We start from the raw sequence: 19100 nt of genomic DNA, 5'->3' as shown, positions 1-19100 counted from the left end.
GATAGCTGATATTGTAGAAGGAAAGTCTCAACGGGGACATCCAAAACTAGGCCTCTAGATAGCTCAAATAGATCCTTTTGCTTCCTTAATTGTCCTCTGGGTAATGGCTACGCAATATCACGTTCAATTGTTCAATAAACTGCACTGTAATTTCTGAATACCTGTAGTATTCAGAAATAATTGCCTGTAGCAGGACACAAAAACCCGAAATGGAATAAGGGTAACTGCTCTGACAATTTCAGAAGAAAAAAAGTAAAAATGGCAGACTAGGACAAAGTGGAAATTGCTTCAGTGCCACAGAAGCAGTGTTTAATGTAGGCAATTTAAAATGTTGATTCTTGAGACAGCAGGTCCACTGGGGTCAATACAGCAGTACCTCAGGCCATTTAAAAGAGAACTGAAATATGTATAAAAGATATAGAAAATGGTGGTTAAGGCAATGCGTAATACCTTCTTCATTGAGACTTAAGGACAATGTCTGGAACATAGCTCCTGTGCAGCTGAATATTCTAAGCATAGGTGAAGCTCCTAACAAAAGTGCATTTTCAGACATCTCTTTTATGCCAGAAACGCAAAGAGGAGGAGGCTTTGTACTTTCTCCTAAACTGCTCAAAAAATGTTGCCTGGCCAGAGGATGCCTATAGCTTGAGAATAGAGATCTCTGACTTGGGACAAATTTCCTAAGGTGCATTTCTGTGGTTGGAGCAATGCTCTTACAATCACACTTCTGAGAGACTTCAAAATCTGTAGCAGCTCTGCTACGTTCATTTACCCAAAAAAAAAACCAGAAAAGTAGAGCCATCCTTTAGGGCACAAACAGATAATTCTGCTGACGGCTAGGAAAGGAAATCAGGGTAGTAATATGGTTACTATTTACAATGACTGACTCAAAGCAACAAAGAACAGAAGGATCTGCCAAAAGGATGGTGCTCTAATCAAGCCAGAGATCACTAAACATGAGCAAGAACTGAACAAATTGAGCGAACAGTATAGCTGTTTGAACCATTTCCAGCAACCACGGAGCCTTGCACATTGACCATGCTGAATAGATCTTCCCTGACATGACACATAGTTTACAGCCGCTACTACAATCCCAAAACATTATCCTCCCTGACTCCTGCTAACAGTGCTTCTTGATATTAACACAGCATGTCAAACCCAGCTTAGCTGATTTCATGTGGCAAAGCATATACTACAGTACTGTATATAGTGAAGAACCCACAGCAACACCAAAATAAATGTCATACCAAGCCTCTGTGGAGTACTTGATACAACCTGTATCACTAACTAGTGTTTTCCACACTGTTAAGAAGAAGGAAAAAAATGCATAGATAGCTATATAAACTTCTCATTCACGTATTTGTGACCTCTTTGTTGTGTTATAGCAACAGCTACATTAACATTTTCTATTTTGTCCTCTTTGACAGAAGAGGGAAAGGATTGAAACTGCTGATTTTGTAATAAAATATCCTAAGAGAAAGAATAAAACATAAAATCCCCAAACAGCTTGGCTCTAATAAAAGCAATATGTCTTTATTAAATTACTTACTTATCTTGCCTCTCATTTGCCTGCCGCCACTGAGTCTGCTCCTTTCTCCAGCGCAGGTTTTCATTTAGCCCCGCTGATCTGTCATTCCCTAAGAGTGCAACATATGTCAGTGAGATTAAAGCAAAAAGCAACACCTAAAGTCTGATAACTCAGCAAGAGAAGGAGATATATTTCTGTAGCATTCTGTCAGAATTAAAACCATTCAACTTTACAGCTTCAAGGCTCTAGTAAAAAGACAGGACCCCATCACTTATTTCATTGAGGATTTTTAGAACATTAGCTTGCTTAATGTCTTCAAAAATCAAACCACAGATTATTCCATTTATTAAATGAAACAACCTTTTTTGCTATGAACAGTTTGTTCTTACTGATAATTTTGACACCATTTCTTGGCTCTTGATTAGACACCACCACAATTTTTCAGAACATCTTAAAACTTCTTTCTTGGATCATATTCTTCACATGAAAAGAGTTCAGTCCTAGCTACACCTTGGATAGCTGAAAGTTAAAGACATTTTTATCCACGCAAAACCAACAATGGTTTGCAAGAGAAAGGACTGTGGGTAAAAAATATAAGGATGAAAATGAGTAGTGTGCATAAAACCCAACAAACTCATTTATGTCTACAACCATTTGAGTTCCTCTCAAAAGACACGGGGAAAGAGGGGTATGAAGTACCAGCTGGTATTCTGCAGCGCTTCATCATTTCTCCTCTGGCTCCTTCACCTCTCAGTAAAGCCTCTTCTAGTCGGGCTTTAACATCTCGGGACTTCTGGAGTGCTTGGGTGCTAACTTTATCTGAGGTTTGCTTGCCCTGAAAGTAAAGTCAAACCAGTCGCTACCAATGCCTCCATCTTTGGACCTGAGTCCAAACTACATCTCCAGAATGAGACACAAGAGGAGAGATCTGTAGAAAGGGCAGAAAGCAACGAATATGACTGACTAACATACAAAGGCTAATAAATGTTGCAAATAAGGAAAGAGGTAGCATATGTACTGCTAAGAGACACAAAGATGTAGCTCAGTACTACAGAGAGAGAAATCAGAGAGAAGGTTATTTGATCAGTTTCAGACAGACCCTCTCAGAGAGTCCTGAAATCAAGTCCCAGCTCTTAATTAGAGTCATCCTTAGTGTCCTGTCCACTACTTACAGGAACTGTCAATATACTTCCCACCAAAAATAGCCCTCAAATACCCAGGTAAAGGAAAATAATAAAACAGCTTAAGCCAAAGTCATAGGACTTCTTGAAGGTTTTGGCTGTATTTTGCTTGAAGGCTAGCGTCAGTTATTTTATCTCAATTAATTTGTCCATTTGCAGTATAGATTAGAAAAGTGCTAATCTAACCACTGCTGATAACAAATTTACCCCAAACAGCTGGAATTTATGGAAAAAAACCCGAACCAAAGCAGGACCACAAAACCACGCCATGTTTCACTCACCTTGTACTCAAAGCATGAGACACAAATGAAGAGAAGGTCTAAAATTCTGTTCAACTGCATGGGTGGAAGGTCTGCAATCCATTTCTGTATTAGATTCTGATCAGCATTCTTCATGATCCAGAGGAAACAGATCAAAAGATTGCGAGTAGTTTCAGGACTTAATGTGGCGCTCTGTCTGTAGGGCTAGAAGCAGATAAATGTCAGTTGAAAGAAGAAAAAGGAGAAGAAGGTCAGGTGAAATAATGTTATTTAAATGATAGTCAAATAAAATCTCAGAACTGGACTTCAGTAAGTTTGACCTCTTCCAGGTTATAATTATTGTATTTTTTGAATGTATGTATCTTAGTGAAAGGAGCAGTTGAATGCATTTGAAAGACTGAGAGAGGCACAAGAGCATTGTTTGCTAGACATTTGTATTTTAATTTCCCTGGAATAATGTAGAAGAAGATTCTTTAACTGTTTGGTTTCCTCCTGCCATCTAGTTGTGTCAAATTGCACAGTAGATTAAAAAAACAATGAGGAAAGAGATAGAGAGAGAAAAAGAAGGATCTGAGTCCTAGATCCATGTATTCAGCTGAGGCTGGAACTGGGAAGCAGTGTGGCACTCATTTGCTGATCTGGAAATGAGTCTAGGCTGGGTGTGGAAATCAAAACAAATGTGGGAGAAAAAGAGAACTTTGTGTGGTAAAGCAGTAATTAAATGACTAGAAGAGAAGAGGAGAAGATGACAGGTGGAATATGAGGGATTCTTTGGGGCTGGAGGAAAAAAAAAAGCAGTTTCTCATGACTGTAGTTATTAGTGACAAGAAAGGATAAAAGGAGAAAAAAAAGAAAGGAAAACAGATACAAGAAAGGAGACTGGTAGAGCAGTGGACATACCAGGGACACCAGAGGTATTCCAGAGTTCCTGATGTTGAACTGATTCCCTGCAATGGCAAGGGCCACATTTTGGTTGATTGCACCTGCAGACTCTTGTTCCTCTTCTGGGCTTCCTGTGCGTCCCTTTCCACTGCGGATATCTGAAACTAGATTTCAAATATCCCATTGGAACTTCAGGAGCAATCCAGTTGCTGCTCACGTCACAGTTTTCCATTGGTCTGTAACCTAACAAAACAATTAGTACCTCCATCCCTGAGAGTGTTTGGCTGATGTACCAACCCGTAAAAGAGGCACAGCATTAGCAAGACAGATTGCAGCTATCTGCAAAGACTGCCAAATTATTCAAATAAATAAAAGGTGGTAGCAAATGTGAGGTTGTCTCTGAAATTCAAAGCTAAGCCAGTGCTTTGTAAGACTTGGAACCACTCAGTTCCAAGAAAAGAATAAACATAGAAGCCATACATGGATTTGGTGATACTCAACAAAGTACGTAAGTCAGTACTAAGAGGTGACAGAGCCAGTATTGCTTGATGACTAAAGAAAAAGTTTAATTTCAAGCGTCTAGCTGCTTCTATTCCCTACTAGTCTTGACATCACTATCAGCAAATAAAGTTACTTATACCTAAGTTTTGTAAAAATCTCCTCTGACATCCATTTTGTGTTTTGCAAGTCCTGTGTTTCAGTGAAACTGAGTGACCAGTTGGACCCTGCATGTTCAGAATGAGATCAGCACCCTCTTGTAACAGATACTCAAAAAGAAGGACACTCTAAAACTTAGCCATATGGGTGCACCTGGGCTTCCTCATAATATCTCTTTTCGTCTATGGTATGAGGATAATACTTAGATTTGATGAATGATGTGAGATCCAATTAGATAGTGTAGACTAAATACTTTGACCTTATCAAACTGAAAGTGCTAAATAATACTTTCACATTAGTAAGTTTTTTGTTCAGATGTCTAAACACAAAATATTTTCAGGACAGTGACAAAAATATATTCTTCAGAGTTTATACCTTTAATTAATTAATTTTTGTATCATGTTAATAGCACTAAGGAGCAATAGAAAAAGAAAGAATACAATCCAATTTCTTTAATTGCGATATAACAGGATGTCAGTATCACTCCTGTTTTCTTCCCTACTGTCTGTTAAGCCTACCTAGATCTCAATATTTTATGCAGACTCTGTAGGCTTTATTTGCAAGATCATAAAATTTACACCAAGAGATATGTAGGAGTACTTACAGATTCATCTCTGGTCTATCATTTACTCATGAAGTGAGGACACCAAAGCTTTTCCTGTCTGTAAAAATCCAGTTTACTTCTAAGTAAATAAATATTCAGCTTTACTAGACTGTAGGGAATATCTGCACTTAGCGTGATCTCTTTTGTGTTTGATAAACTGCTTAGACAAGTCGCACTAAAAAGCTAAAAAATCCAAAGGGAAAAAGGTCTTACTTGTAAAATCATGGAGTTGTGGTAGTGAATCCAAAATTATACCAACCAAAGGGAGGTAAAGAGCTGCAATTTTAATCTTCACCTCTTTTTTGGAGCAACGTGGATCTAGGTCATGGGAACTCAGCAGGCTAAGGATAGCACTGACAGCTTTTCTTTGCACCTTGTTAATCCTGTTAACACAAAAACCATCCATGAGCTCCATTTATGGATTATGCACAACTCACTTATAAATCAAAGATGTAATAAACAGTGGAGATTAAAGAAACAAATTAATACACCAATATTCATTGGATAATCCCTTCCATTCTGATCAGAGATTCATGTTTCCTTCAAAAGACAGGTATCTTAAATCTCCAAGCTCCTTTACTACAATCAAGGAGTACCTAAGTCTTTCAAACTTCCCATAAAAATTCAGTATGGTGAAGAGAGGTGCTTAAAGAAAAGCATCAAACTCTGGTGAAGGTTTGGTTAAACTCTTAAGCTCAGACAAAGGCATAAGTGTTTCAGAGAGAAGAGCAACCGAAATTTTGTGTCCTCAATTCACGTACTTAGCCAATACAATCACAACAAATAGCATATTTTTATTCACTGTGAGCAGATAAAACAATGACTGGGTCATTGCTGTGTTACAGAGTGACTCATTGAAAAGAGTGCGGGAAACAAGACTGCACTGGAATCAAAGTATGACCTTGCCAAGAGTAACAATGTGACTCGATTCCATTCTAAAATCTGCAAATTGAGATACACACCCCTCACTGTCTGCGTCCAGCGCTGCTGCCAATTCAGTGAAAAGTAAGCCAGTCAGAAAGTGTTGCTGGCGATATTCGGCAGAGAGGTCAAACATACCAGTGATTTTCTGGTCCTGGAAACTAGAGCAGGAGCTGGAGTTCTGCAGAAGTATATTAGAAGTGTTAAAGTATGATCACCGAAATCAAGGCTTCTTAAAGAGGTTTTAGTCACAGTCTATGTAGCTAACAGAAAATCTCTACCAGAGGAAAACCACAGACTTGAAGGAAGGTTGGACATTTTGGAGGAAAACAACTGCGTGTGAAATAAAAACTATCTAATTTCAAATGAGTCTCTTGCTAGGATGCAATCTCATCCTTTTCATTCTGTACCAGCAACTCAAGTACTTGACATTTTTGAGATGTAAAATTCCTACCCTGTCTGTATTCACTCATTTTGAAAGGATGCAAAGTGAAAATTTTCTCCATGTTTACAATTCTTAATATTGCTCTTAATATTGCAGAGCAGCCATTGTGTATCATACAGCAAGAGGCTGCCTATACATTAAGTGGGACTTTGGTGTCTTCAGCATCCATGATGCCTAGCATGGAAGTAAGGCCAGGAAAGATGTTAACAGTGTTTCCTTTCAGCCTGGAAATCCTTGGCTGAGCTTGCTGGCAGCTGGCATAATTTAGAACAGCCTTCAAACTGCTGTAACTTAGAGCTTTGACTGATATACAGCCAGCCCAGGAACGGAAAGTTGCTGCTATATATGTATTGTGAACTTCTTAGCTTCTCCAATCACCGGTGTGTGCCACAGGTCACCTGGAATGTTTTTGTGACCCTGATCAGGTGAGTAGAAGTCTTAAACTCTATTTCCCACTGCAACTTCTTGGTTGTAAGAGTCCAGATTTAGCTTTTAATTTATACTCTTCAGTATTCTTCCCCAATATTTCTGCCAGTCACCTAAGAATAGTCCCAAAACACAAACACATAAAGTATCAGTATACCATACAGCGGCAGCTGTCATCCAGCATATGGGGTCAAATAAGATGCATGTCTCTGAGCAGCCCCATATTTGTGCTTCAACCCACTCAAATTCAACCTCAAGCAGACTGTACTATGGCTGCACTATGTTTGTGTGGAATAACACTAAAGTGTAGAGCACCCATTAAGTGCATTTGGCTTCTCTCCAAGAATTTAAAAAGATTTATTCACAAGGCCATATTTCTACTTAAAATCTCACTCTAGGTAGGCAGCACTCCTGCTGACAGATCAAAATTACTGCAAGGGTGGTCAGCTAACATATTAAATCATCCAAGGGCCAAAAAAATAGGTTACTCCTAAAGGAGAAAAAAAGTTGAGGATGTTGCCTGAAGGAAAGATTGATTAAACTGGTGTCTTCCCAGCTCTAACTTGCTAGAACTAGTTATAAAAGCTATGCTGACCTTTTATTGCCTCATAAGCAGAAGAGTCACATTTCTAGTTCTTTGGCATCTGGGATTAGCATTAACCAAATGTATTGGGAAACTTCAACTCTAAGACCTTCAAGCTTTACTTTTAAGACCAGGAAAAACTTCAAGAAAATACTGTATACTATTATTGACCTGTGAGAACCCTTAAGGTATGAGATGTAGCATCCAACCAATTCTTTGGCAATGATACTTGAAAAAGAAACCATGAATTTTAACTGCTCCATTACTCTGAGTGTTTTTGTACTTCCCATTGTTTTTAGTTTCAATTCTATTCCCCTGTCTCCAGGGTTATGGCAGTTATGGAGCATTACACTGAATTGCTTCATCCCAGTCCTGATCCCTGCAAAACCACTGACGTGGAAAACAGACAGGCTAGCACCCTTCGATAGAGGGTTTGTCCCATAGTAAAAAAGCAAGATACCATCTAAGTAAAATGTAGAGGAGAAGAGCACAAGACTGGCAAAATAGTGTGTGGCATGCCAGTCAACAATTTCTCTTTTGAATGTGTTCATGAACTCCATGATCAGCAAGATGGATGGGAGGTCCTGATATTCAGGAAATCTAGAGTTGTGTCAGTATCAGGCCAAGTCTGGAAAAATCTGCATGTACTGGGGATGACATCCTGGGAGAAATGAGAAATGATGGATACTGCTTGGAGAGATCTACTCAGGATACCTGAGTGTTTCCACACAGAAAATCATAAAGTTAAAAATAAAAAGGAAAACACTGTCCAAACACAGAGAAATCATGGACAAAGTCATAGCATCATGTGTACTGCTGCAGGGGGGAGGAACCCAGAACAAAGAATGCTGCTACTGGAAAAAGAAAGTATGATAATCCTGCTCTAAGCAACAGGAAGGTGCAACAGAAATTCACTATTCCAGGATATTGAAAAATGCAGTGTATTAGTCACTAACTTAAAAGTGGTAACATCCACATCCACTTGGAGAATAAGAAGATCAGTCAGAAGGCAAACACACAGAAAGTTTTCTGTGCACTGCTGCATGCCATAATTCTCCAAAACAGATAATGAAATTCACAAAATTCAGAGAATATTCAAAGTTGGAAGGGACCAACATGGATCATCGAGTCCAATTCTTAACTAAATGGCCCATACAGGATTCAAACCCCCAATCTTGGTGTTATTAGCACCACGCTGTAACCAAACTTGTGGTTGTGTATGGATGGGATAAAGGTGTGCTTGTAAATTAGCCTTCAGAGCTATGTTCCTTTTCGACCTGCTATGTCTACCTTAACAGTCATTTTCTGTGTGCATGTTTCTAGAAGAGCACATATCTGGGTCATGTTAAGTTTTAACTTGTGTAGATGCAGTTTTGCAGTAGTACTCCTATTCCTCCTCCTTCTTTCAAGAGGGAAGTTTTTCTCCCTGATCCAACAGCGCCTAATTTGAAACTGAATATTTGAATGCAGAGCAACAGAAGTCTTTCTCTACATGTGTGCTTCATGTGACATTCATACAATATGATCAAATGGATGACTACCTGGGAGGATAAGGAGGGAGAAGGAGATGCTGGAGCAGATGCAGATGTCATGAAGAAGAAGTTCAGATTGAGGTAATGCTCATGGCTGCAGAGAATTCTCAGGAACTCAAGTCTCATGGAAATCAGGGTGGAGAGTGAATTCAGCTTGTTTGAAAGCTAGAAAAACAAACAAAAAAGTGTAAAGCGATGAGCATTTACATGCAATTACCATGCAGTTAAATATCCTGCTCCCTGAAAAGGAAACAGACATATAGCCCAGCATACATTAAAACGTTCACTGTACCTAACTAGCTTCCATATATTAGCTGCTCTTTGTTTCACAGTGATGGTGTCTCTCTCCCCGCTCCCCAGCTGACTTCCCAAGTTCCCAAGAGATAATAAATTGTTTCTTTCCTTTTTCGTCCCAAAAGAAAAACAGACAATATTTTTCTCTTTTGCCTAACACAAAAATGAAAAACAAACTAAACTTTTCTGAGTCTGTGGCAAACTCATAAAAAGTCCTGCTAAGCAACACAGGGCATCAGTGGTCTTGTCATGTCTCTTCATATCAGCAGTGACATCAGTGAAGTATTGCACATACTACAGAAAATGGGATGGTAGCCACCTTGCATTCTCCTACCATCAGCAGACAGAGGGCCTTCCATTGGCAGAAAACTACAGCATGTGTAAGAGTTCACAAAATAGAAGGAAACATTCCCCTTCAAATACAACAGATAATCTCGTCACAACATCTTGCATCATCATCTATTTCTAATTTTTTGGAGAAGACAGAGATGTATCATTTTGGTTGACTACCCCAAATCTAAATACTGTCCTCACTGTAATAGAGGAGTCAGAGACTAAAAGTTGATCTGTACGGCCTGCAGACCCTACTGCTAAGGGATGTAAAAGAGTAAGGGATGAAAAGTGGCTCCATGGATGCTCTGCAGCAGTGCAAAGTATGACATTTCTAAAAGAGTCTTCACCTCCACTCAATTGTTTTTCCTGCAGACTACAAATCAAAAGAGGTTTAAACTCACTGCATATGCAATAGGAAATAGGAAATTTACCTGGACCTTTAACACAACTCAAAGGATCTTGATGGATAAATTAATCAAACAGAACAGAATACAGGACTGGTCATAAGCCAAATGCAATCCCAATCATGCATGGTGCCTACCTGATTGCAGTAATGTTTGATGAGATTGAACACAAATCCTCGGTCCATTAAAGAAAGAAGATCATACAAGAAAAATGCCAGGCTGATATTAATTTTTTCTGCTTGTTCGCTTTCCTTGAGAAAAAAAGAAGAAAAAAAATCAGTTATGATGTATAAAACTTACATAAAGGTGGAAGACTTTTTAGAGTCATGAAAAAGTAGCATAGCGGCCAGCTCCCCTTATCTCATGGGACATAAAGAACAAGATTGTTTCAGCTCTCCAGTTCACATAATCTTATTAAAATTGCACAGAATCACTTCTGTAAATTATTTCAAGTCTTGTAGCTTTCATAGAGCAATATCATGGGATGAATGAACAAGTTCATCTATGTAAACCTTTGGGGTGACAACAATGAAATGGAATGTGAGACTGTTCTGAATTCCCTATTGGCTGCAATCCTGCATATGACTTTTTTTTTTTTTTTTTTTTTTTGCCTATTGAGTCTCAGAGAATGCCGGTTTAGGTACTTAAAACATAAAATATTGCTTGAAAATATTAATAAAAACCTGCGCTGTCTTTGCTGATGGAATGCCAAGTATTTTGTTTAGAAATTCTAAGTGTAAAACTTACAGTAACAAAACACTTCTAAGATAAATCTTGAGAGGTTTATCATTCAGCAGCTAAGCTGTTGCATGCTTAGAATTGGCCTGATTACCAGAGATACACAGCCTCAAATAACAATCACACAGAACTTAATGTGGTCTCTAAAATGAGGCTACAGTTACTTCAAACATATCAATTTAAATCATAAAATCTCAGTAGCATATGTAGTTTCCCAAGAGGAATTAATGGAGATGCCTGAGGGATCTGCACTCATTTAATGTCAGAGCCTTCAGGTGAGCTCACTCAAAACTGACAGAGGAGATGACTGAGAAAAATATTGCCCCTACTGGCACCTCTGACTAGTGAGAACAGGCGTGCCTCACCTCAGGGTGGCCACAATTTAGTTCTTCATTTTTCAACCTTTTTGTTGCTCTTCAGGAATACACAGTACGGAATTTACACAGCAAAATATTTTTCTGTGTGAAGAAAAAACTAGTTTCCATTACCTTATTGGATAGGCTAGCATATGCCAGACATATAACTGTAGAAATCCAGGGCAATCTGACATGCTCAACCACGTATCATAACATTTATTATTACTGCTTGGATTTAAAAATCAAACACCCATTACCTACTGCTTGTACAACTAACCAATGGCCCTAATTCTGAAAAGACTGCAGTGGGATTTTCACACATAAGCAGGTTCTATCAAACTCACTCTATCAAAAAAATTGAACTAACAGGCCACAAAAACTGGTGTATTTCTTGTAAGGAAGCAATAAATACTAGTGTGTTGGCAGAGACTACAGTTCTGTTAAAATATTTTTAATGTAACAAATTTTTATTTCATAACATATTTAAAAAAAAAAGCCACTGGTGCCTTAAGTAAACATTTATGTGGAAATGATTTGTCTGCACGTGGCTATCATGGAAGCACACCAAATGACTGAGCAAAGGCTAAAGCTTTAGGAACAACTTTTTGGTGGACAGTGACAACCCCTTCTGCCATTCTCTGCTTCCATTTGTCTGGTCTTGCCTTTTCCCAGTTTCTGCTCCTCAACAGCACGGCAGCACACACTTGCAGAAAGTGGATCAGGAAACTGAGCTGGTTGATAAGTGATGTGGCAGGTCAGCTCTCCAGCCTGCTCTGTTCTGTGGCAGAGCACTCTGCTGGGCGAGCACAGTGCATTTGGCAGCTCTGGGGCATGAAAACAAGCTGGTTGCAACAACTAAACAAACAGTGACACAATGCCTATCTGTAGCCTAAATTTTGTCTACAGGCCAGTGTGGAGTGGTATCAGTAGTAGCTGACAGTAGCAATGTTAAAACATAAATTGCAATTTCTGATCCCTTCCACTTTATAATCTGTTATATCAGTGCAACTTGTTAAAAAGAGAAAGAATTTCATGGGACTTAGGTCTTATTTTTTGTCTTTAATTTTCAAGTAGCCAGTGCCTCTTTACAGAGATCAGGGGTTAGATCACTTGCTTTTGCAACCCTCATGAGGAACTCTGCCTTAATACTGCAGAGTCCACTGCTACAGAGAACTCAAACGAGGAATAAAACACAACGCAGTAGGAATGAGGGTGACTGTAAAGGGGGATAAGAGCAAGAAGCCCTGCTTGGGCTGCAGTCTGATGCTCTGGCTAACCTGGCATAAAGCATCACTGCCACTGAAAATCGATGCTCAGCCTTTCCTGTCAATGGGAAAGGGAGTTCTCTCCCTGTACGTTTCAGCCACACTGATAAGCAAGCTGGGGAACTGAGCTGAAGAAAAATGATCTGCCAAAGGAGTGCAAGGCTGACCTTTGCCTTGCCACAACTCTAGCGTAAGATCCATGTGAAAATATTGCCTCAGTATTGGCCTAATTCTAGCAAGACTCCTGAAGTTTAAATGGGATTAAATATAGCTCAGGGTTACACAAGGTCAGTAGCAAGGATCCATGCTGATTATTCCATGCACTTACTTTTGGTGGTTTGACTAAAAGTGCAGCAATCTCTGAAGTAATCACACTAACTATAGTGGTAATATCATCTTTGAAGCGATCGGAGAACCGAGTTCTTCGTGGGTTGTCTTGCTTCTCTATGTTATGAACATACTGAGCCATACTTTTTATCTGTGAAGCAGAAAAAAATACTTAAAAAATGCCCAAACGGGGGGTAAAATGCTGCTTTAAGTTTGTTCATGGAAGTAAGATTTCCTACTTCTTTTTCCCTGAATGTAATCACTTGTCTTCTCAGAGCTGTTGTGATAAATCCTACTTGTAGCGGCAATGACAACAGAGAGCTTAAGACTCACAGACAGACATTGATTTCTGTCCATATTCATGCAGTTGGCTACTCTCAGCACCTGAAATCAGAATCACCCTCCCCCAGACCCTTACATCTGCAGTTCTGAAATGCTGCTGTTTGCATCTTTTTCCCTCCATGATGGACAGGGAGTGACATGTGTGGAATTCTTATTTTTTGACCTGATGTTGGGTTACATATATGCTGCCAGTGGAAATCAGTATGCAATTTCCACTGACATACATCACCTCAGGGCTCTGTAAAACTGTATGTTTGTGGAGCTTTGTCACTGCTCCTATGTTATTAACAAAATGGAAAAGACAGGAACAGGTATTCACAGAAAAGGAAGGGCTTGGTTTGATGAGTGTCTCAGTCTTTTGGAAGCTGTGGACCACTGCTCATGTAGTTCATGCAGAACTTTGGCACCACAGCCATCAGTGTGGAATGGGGGTGAATATGAAGAATTCTTTAGTTGTACTTCCATTATTTGAGACCTTCCTTTATGCAGTGTGGCTGAATAACTAAAGAGGTCACCACCCAACTAAATCTGTGCCTGAAGTACCTACTGCATTTCACCATTAACTAACTGTGAAATATCACTGTCAAATCTTACCAGGAGCTCAAAGAAGAACCAGGCATACTTGAAGACAGATTCTCTCACCATGCCTGTGCTGACCACCATCTGCAGTGCCAGCTCCTCATGGAAATGCTAGATAATAAACACAGACTGTTGGAAAATGGCTTCTCAATCAGCTCGTCTTCCATTTTCAACATTTCCCCATCTTCCCTGTGGGAAACTCCTCCATACTGGGGAGTCTACAGCTGGATGGGGATGTGTGGATGTAGGATAAGAAGGTAGATTTGACCAAAACGACATTTAAAGAATGTTGGTGACACACAGACTTTGGGACCCATTTTTCTGTTGATCCAGAACTCCGAATAACTGAACAGGGAAATGCCTTTGGTCTATCCTCAGGCCATTGGCTGTGTGTATGACAGAGAGCAGTCATGTTTCCCACTACCCACTAAGTGTTTTCATTTAGCACATCCATGTGTTTTTGAGAGGAGGTAGAAGTAAGATTGAGTCTGTGGTGGGAGGGAAGGATACAGCAATAACCACAGCAGACCTTGTATAGAGGTCAGGATGGAATTTCTTGGTTCTAAAAGCTACAAAAAGGGACTAAGAAGAGCACTCTACAGAAGAAAGAGGTGGCAAATACTTCTGAATGGAGTTTACTGTAACATGTAAAGGCAAGTATCCAAGGGTAAACAGCAGTGGAAAAGCTCTAAGATCTTGAGAAAGAGAGCAAAGTAGGATCCAAACAGGCTGCTACTTGTCTAAATCTGTCCTGGAAAAACAGTCTAAAGACTCTGGAGCAGAAGCAGAAAAGTTTGAGAAATATTTACCCAATGATTCAATATTCCACCACAAATGCCTTGTTTGATAAAACTGGTTGTCATTCTGTTCTGTTTCTCCCCTCTCCTCATTTAGAAATGCCAATTGCCAGCACTGCCACAGGATGTTCCATGTTCTGTTAATGAGTTCCCTCACACATAATGGTACCTTTTTAGCCTACCTTTTTATTGGATGGTCTTGGGTTTGCACAAATACTTGACATGTCATTTGTCCCTTCAACATAGTAAGACATCCGACTGGAACTGTGATCCACAGGCTGGGGGACACAGTTAGAAGAAAAACATAATAGTAAGTTAATAAATGACTTAAGCTCATTAACAGAGAAGAAATCAGCAGCAGCGGGTTGTTTGTTGGTTGGTTTTTTCTTTTTTTTTTTTGTTTTGTTTTGGGTTTTGGTTTTGGGGTTTTTTTGAGGGTTTTTGTTTGGTTTTGGTTTTTTTGTTTGTAGTTTGTTGGATTTTTTTTTAAGGTATGCACAGATGTTCACCTAAACAGTTCTTTTCTTTCCTTCTCCCCGTCCCTCTTCCCACTGGAGGCTGAAGACCCCCTGAAAGCATGAGCCACAGGAGGGTGCAAATGCCAGCACTGCCATCGCGTGCCCAATTGCAGCACTGCAGCTGTACTTATGAAGATACAATTCACCCTTGAAAAGGGTGTAAATTTATCCTCTGGTGCTACATCTGAAATTAATTAGTCTTCCTTCCATTAAAAGCAATGCAAATTAAAAAGGCAGTGAAACAGCAGTAGCCAATTGTAAATTGCCACATTTATCAATGTGATGGAGCTGTAATATGAAACATTTTAATTTTGTGTTAATTTGGAAGCATGCCTTGAGCTCTGGGGGTTTTGCCCCCCTTCCCTCCCCCCCCCAGGACAGAGTACATTAGAGTAAAAGTCATAAGGTTATTAAATTCAAGTCTATGTTATTAAAAGTTGCTATGGGTGAATACATATGCCCATATGAACAAACCAAATAAACTGTCAAAGCCTGTGCATCATACTAGTTCTGGTTTCATTTGCCAAAGACAGGCACTCACTCACTTTAACCAGAAAGACACATGGTCATTCAATGGAGAAAAGACTTCAAAATGTTTCTGAAAATAACCTACTTGAGAAGCAGTATTTTACAAATGTAACTCAAAGAAAAGCGAGGTGGGGTAGGGTTCAGAGCTCATCAGACCTGCTGCTGTAGAGCACTGCCAGGGCTGCAGCTAACAGCAGGCTCCCTGTACAGGTCAAAAAAATCCTGCTTTTGTCAGAGGCACAGCTTCCCAGATCCAGCTGAATGGGAAACTCTAGATTTTGGTTCCCCAGAGAGCTGAGCATAACCCTCTTCATAAAGCTCTGAGATGAGCCTGGGAAGCTGCAGACCAGGAAGCACCAGGTACCAAACAGGGAAGCAAAATCCCGTTTCTCAGATGTCATCAACCTTTCCGTCCTGCAAACTGTTGGTGGCATATGTAGTTGCAGATGAGAAAGCCAGAAGAAACTTGTGTTTCATTCTGTGGTTGAGTGAAGTAGTTTGAAAAGACCAGTTACAAACTATGCACATAGCACCTGTACTATAGCCAATATAAAATTATAGGGCCAGTGTCATATAATTGCCTACTTTTTTTTTTTAAACAGGAAACTATTTAATACCAAACATAAAAATAAATATGTTAATAAAAAAATGGAAGAAGGAAAAAAAGAAAAAAAAAAAAAGAAAGAAGGTCTGTGGCTGCACTGACTCTGTGCAACTTGAAGCAGACCAGGTCAGCAGATATGAACAGAACCTAAATGTCTGGAATAACAGGAGAGTGAGGCATGTCAAAAACCCAAATCCCTCAGTGGGAGGTCTGAGCCACAAACAAGAGACAGAGTTCCTACCTCTTGCTCTTCACTGATAAGAGACATCAGAATTTAGCATTGAGATTTAACATGGGTCTATGACACATCAGATAAACAGCAAATGCTTCTGGTGATACATACAGTGCATTTACAAAACGCAAATCCAACCCTCAAAGACAAAATCTAGATTATTAAATTTTGGACTGTACCACTCTCCTGATACTTGACTTTGTTCTCTTACCTTGGATGACATGATGTTTTTGACCTCCTCATCAGTAGCAGTTTGTGTAACAGTGATGTCAGGATTGCTGCAGCTGATCACTCGGCTCTGCAGGAGTTTACTTCCAACAGACATTGCGGAAGTGCGTCCAAATGTGTAATAACGAGACTCGGTCGAAATGGTACTGCTGCCTGCACCTGCCCAGAGGGAGATGTTTGAATTAAGACTAAAGGACATATATGTTAGACAAACATGAGATTCAAGCCAGTTTTCCTCAGTGCTGTTATAGCATTTTGGAAAGATGAAAGCTCCTGAAAATCCCACCACCAACTGCTTCATTAACAAATTACACAGGCATTGAATGACAAGGTGCAGATATCATCGTAGTTGACAGCTCACAGGGTGATTGCACAAGTAGTAACAAAAGATTAATATGGCTACCTGAGCAGCAGCACTATTACAATAGCTTTCTTCCCTTCAGATCCTTTTAATTTGCTGTAGATTAAGACAATATTCACAGGCCTAAACACAAAATACCGCCTTCAACATACCACCTTCAACTTTACATGCAAAGTGTCCAAGGAGGCAGAGAGCACTGCCATCAGGAATTTGACTAAATGATTATCTAATTTTCAGTTTTACTATGGACCTTATTTTCCCAGGATAAAGAATTTCCAAGTGTATGCAAGCTCAGAGATTTTAGCACATCCTAACATCAGCCTAACTGTCCCTCAAGGGGGATTTAAATGAATACTTGCAAGAGAAAAAGGCATACATATCTTTAGCTCCCACGGCACAGCTGCCTGGTGGTAAGTCATTTAATATATACCAATTGATTAAATGAATCCTGTAGGCTTTAGGACAATGACTGCAGCAGAATAACAGAGTGGTTGAGGTTGGAAGGGCCCTCTGAAGGCCATCTGGTCCAAACCCTCTGCTCTAGCAAGGTCACCTTCAGTCAGCTGCCCAGACCATGAACTGCTTTCTGCTATCTCCAAGATGAGAGACTTGGGCAATCTCTCTGGGCAACCTGTGCCAGCACTCAGACATCCTCACAGGAAAGAAGTGCTTCCTCATGTTCACTGTGTTTCAGTGTGTGCCCATTGCCTCTGATTTTGTCACTAGGTGTCACTGGAAACAGCCACGTTCTGTCTTTTTTGCACTCTCCCTTCAGCATCTTGTGTACACTGAAGATCCTTCCTGACCATTCTCTTCTCCAGGCTGAACAGTCCCAGCGCTCTTAGCCTTTCTTCATTGAAGAGACACTCCAGTCCCTTTGTCACCTTTGTCACCCTTGGCTGGTCTCTGTCCAACATGATCATGTGTCTCTTGTACTGGGGAGTCCAGAACTGTACACAGCACCCTAGGTACGGCCTCAGCAGGGCTGAGAAGAGGAGAAGGATCATCTGTCTCAACCAGCTGGCCAGCATACAGCATTTTATCCTCTCATGACATCCTTAATACAACGGAGAAATTGGTTGAGCTTGGCCCTATACCACTTGGCAGTAAGTTAGTTTGCACAGAAAGTAATTTACCAATGAATTGAAATCTTATGGTCATTTTAATTTATGAAGGAAATTCCTCTAGAAAAAGCTTCAGTTTAGGCAACATCTCTTGGTTTCATCTTCATTAAGCTACAACATTGCCTGAAGCTGTGGAGTTTTCTCACCTCAACCCTGCATCTTAAATGAACAACTGAGAGATGGAGATTATGAGCGGCAAGTCCATGTTGCTCTTTGCAGCGCTGATATTCCTGAGCTACCTCTGAGAAAAATGATACATCAGAACAGTACAGTGCTTAAACAGTATGCAGTTAGGGTCTGAAAAGTTGTTTGCTATCTTATAGATCAGTTCCTTAGGTCCTCCTCTTACAAGTATCATGCTGAATAGCATGTATCAAGAAAAAAGAATACTTTTGCAACCCTTGCACCAATAATACCTGGTTTGATCACTTCCCTTTGAGGTTCTGGCAGACGAAATATGTAGTACACATAAGATGCCAGGAGGCAATTCCTCCCATGCTGATCTTTGCTCAGCTCTTTGCTGTTGTGAAGACTGTTCACTATTGCAACCACAGATTCAAAAGCAAACTGTGAGAAGTTGGCTGCGAAACAAAGACAAGAATTAGTGTCAGCGCTGAAGGCTATAATGTAATTAAGTGAGGGCATTCTTTGCAGCAACAACTAATCCTATAAGCTTCAATTCAATCCTTTAAAAATTCAGAGCTCTGGACAGTAAGTGCTGTACCTGACCAGACCCAAAGTCTACATAGGCCAATAAATACTCTTCAGCAGATCCACTGACTTTCAACACAATCACTGCTATTCTGTCACTCTGTGCTACATAAAAGCAGATTCTACCTGTTAATCATAATTTCTAGCAGCCTTCACACATTTCCTAAAAACTACCTACCTGAAGAACATTAAGACTCATTGTTCTCCAGCCGACAAATACAAGGTAGCAAGCTTTTGCACAAATATTGTAGTAGATGACAAGCATTGATTACCAAAATAAGATAGGAAACGAACTGCACCAGTGTCTCCAAGTATGCCTCCCCTCCAGAGTTAACATGTG

The 19100-nt window shown here is 39.9% G+C and overlaps 1 protein-coding gene across 5 annotated transcripts in view; it reads right to left on the bottom strand.

The window, feature by feature from the left end:
• Nucleotides 1-19100, bottom strand: part of DOCK8 (dedicator of cytokinesis 8) — an 87852-nt gene that overhangs the window by 20274 nt on the left and 48478 nt on the right. For all 5 annotated transcript variants that reach the window (XM_032676164.1, XM_032676166.1, XM_032676165.1 and 2 more), the window contains 13 exons: nucleotides 18466-18630; nucleotides 16548-16723; nucleotides 14637-14732; nucleotides 13673-13768; nucleotides 12738-12887; nucleotides 10188-10301; nucleotides 9029-9184; nucleotides 6075-6214; nucleotides 5326-5495; nucleotides 3870-4015; nucleotides 2991-3173; nucleotides 2228-2363; nucleotides 1550-1637 (listed from right to left, as the gene is read on the bottom strand). In XM_032676164.1, coding sequence (XP_032532055.1) covers nucleotides 1550-1637; nucleotides 2228-2363; nucleotides 2991-3173; nucleotides 3870-4015; nucleotides 5326-5495; nucleotides 6075-6214; nucleotides 9029-9184; nucleotides 10188-10301; nucleotides 12738-12887; nucleotides 13673-13768; nucleotides 14637-14732; nucleotides 16548-16723; nucleotides 18466-18630 — 1816 coding nt within the window. The remainder of the gene's footprint in view (nucleotides 1-1549; nucleotides 1638-2227; nucleotides 2364-2990; nucleotides 3174-3869; nucleotides 4016-5325; nucleotides 5496-6074; nucleotides 6215-9028; nucleotides 9185-10187; nucleotides 10302-12737; nucleotides 12888-13672; nucleotides 13769-14636; nucleotides 14733-16547; nucleotides 16724-18465; nucleotides 18631-19100) is intronic.

Source organism: Chiroxiphia lanceolata, chromosome Z (assembly GCF_009829145.1).
Source record: "Chiroxiphia lanceolata isolate bChiLan1 chromosome Z, bChiLan1.pri, whole genome shotgun sequence".
NCBI lineage: Eukaryota > Metazoa > Chordata > Aves > Passeriformes > Pipridae > Chiroxiphia > Chiroxiphia lanceolata.
Note: the sequence above shows the minus strand (reverse complement) of the source record. Positions and strands in the feature narration are given on the sequence as shown.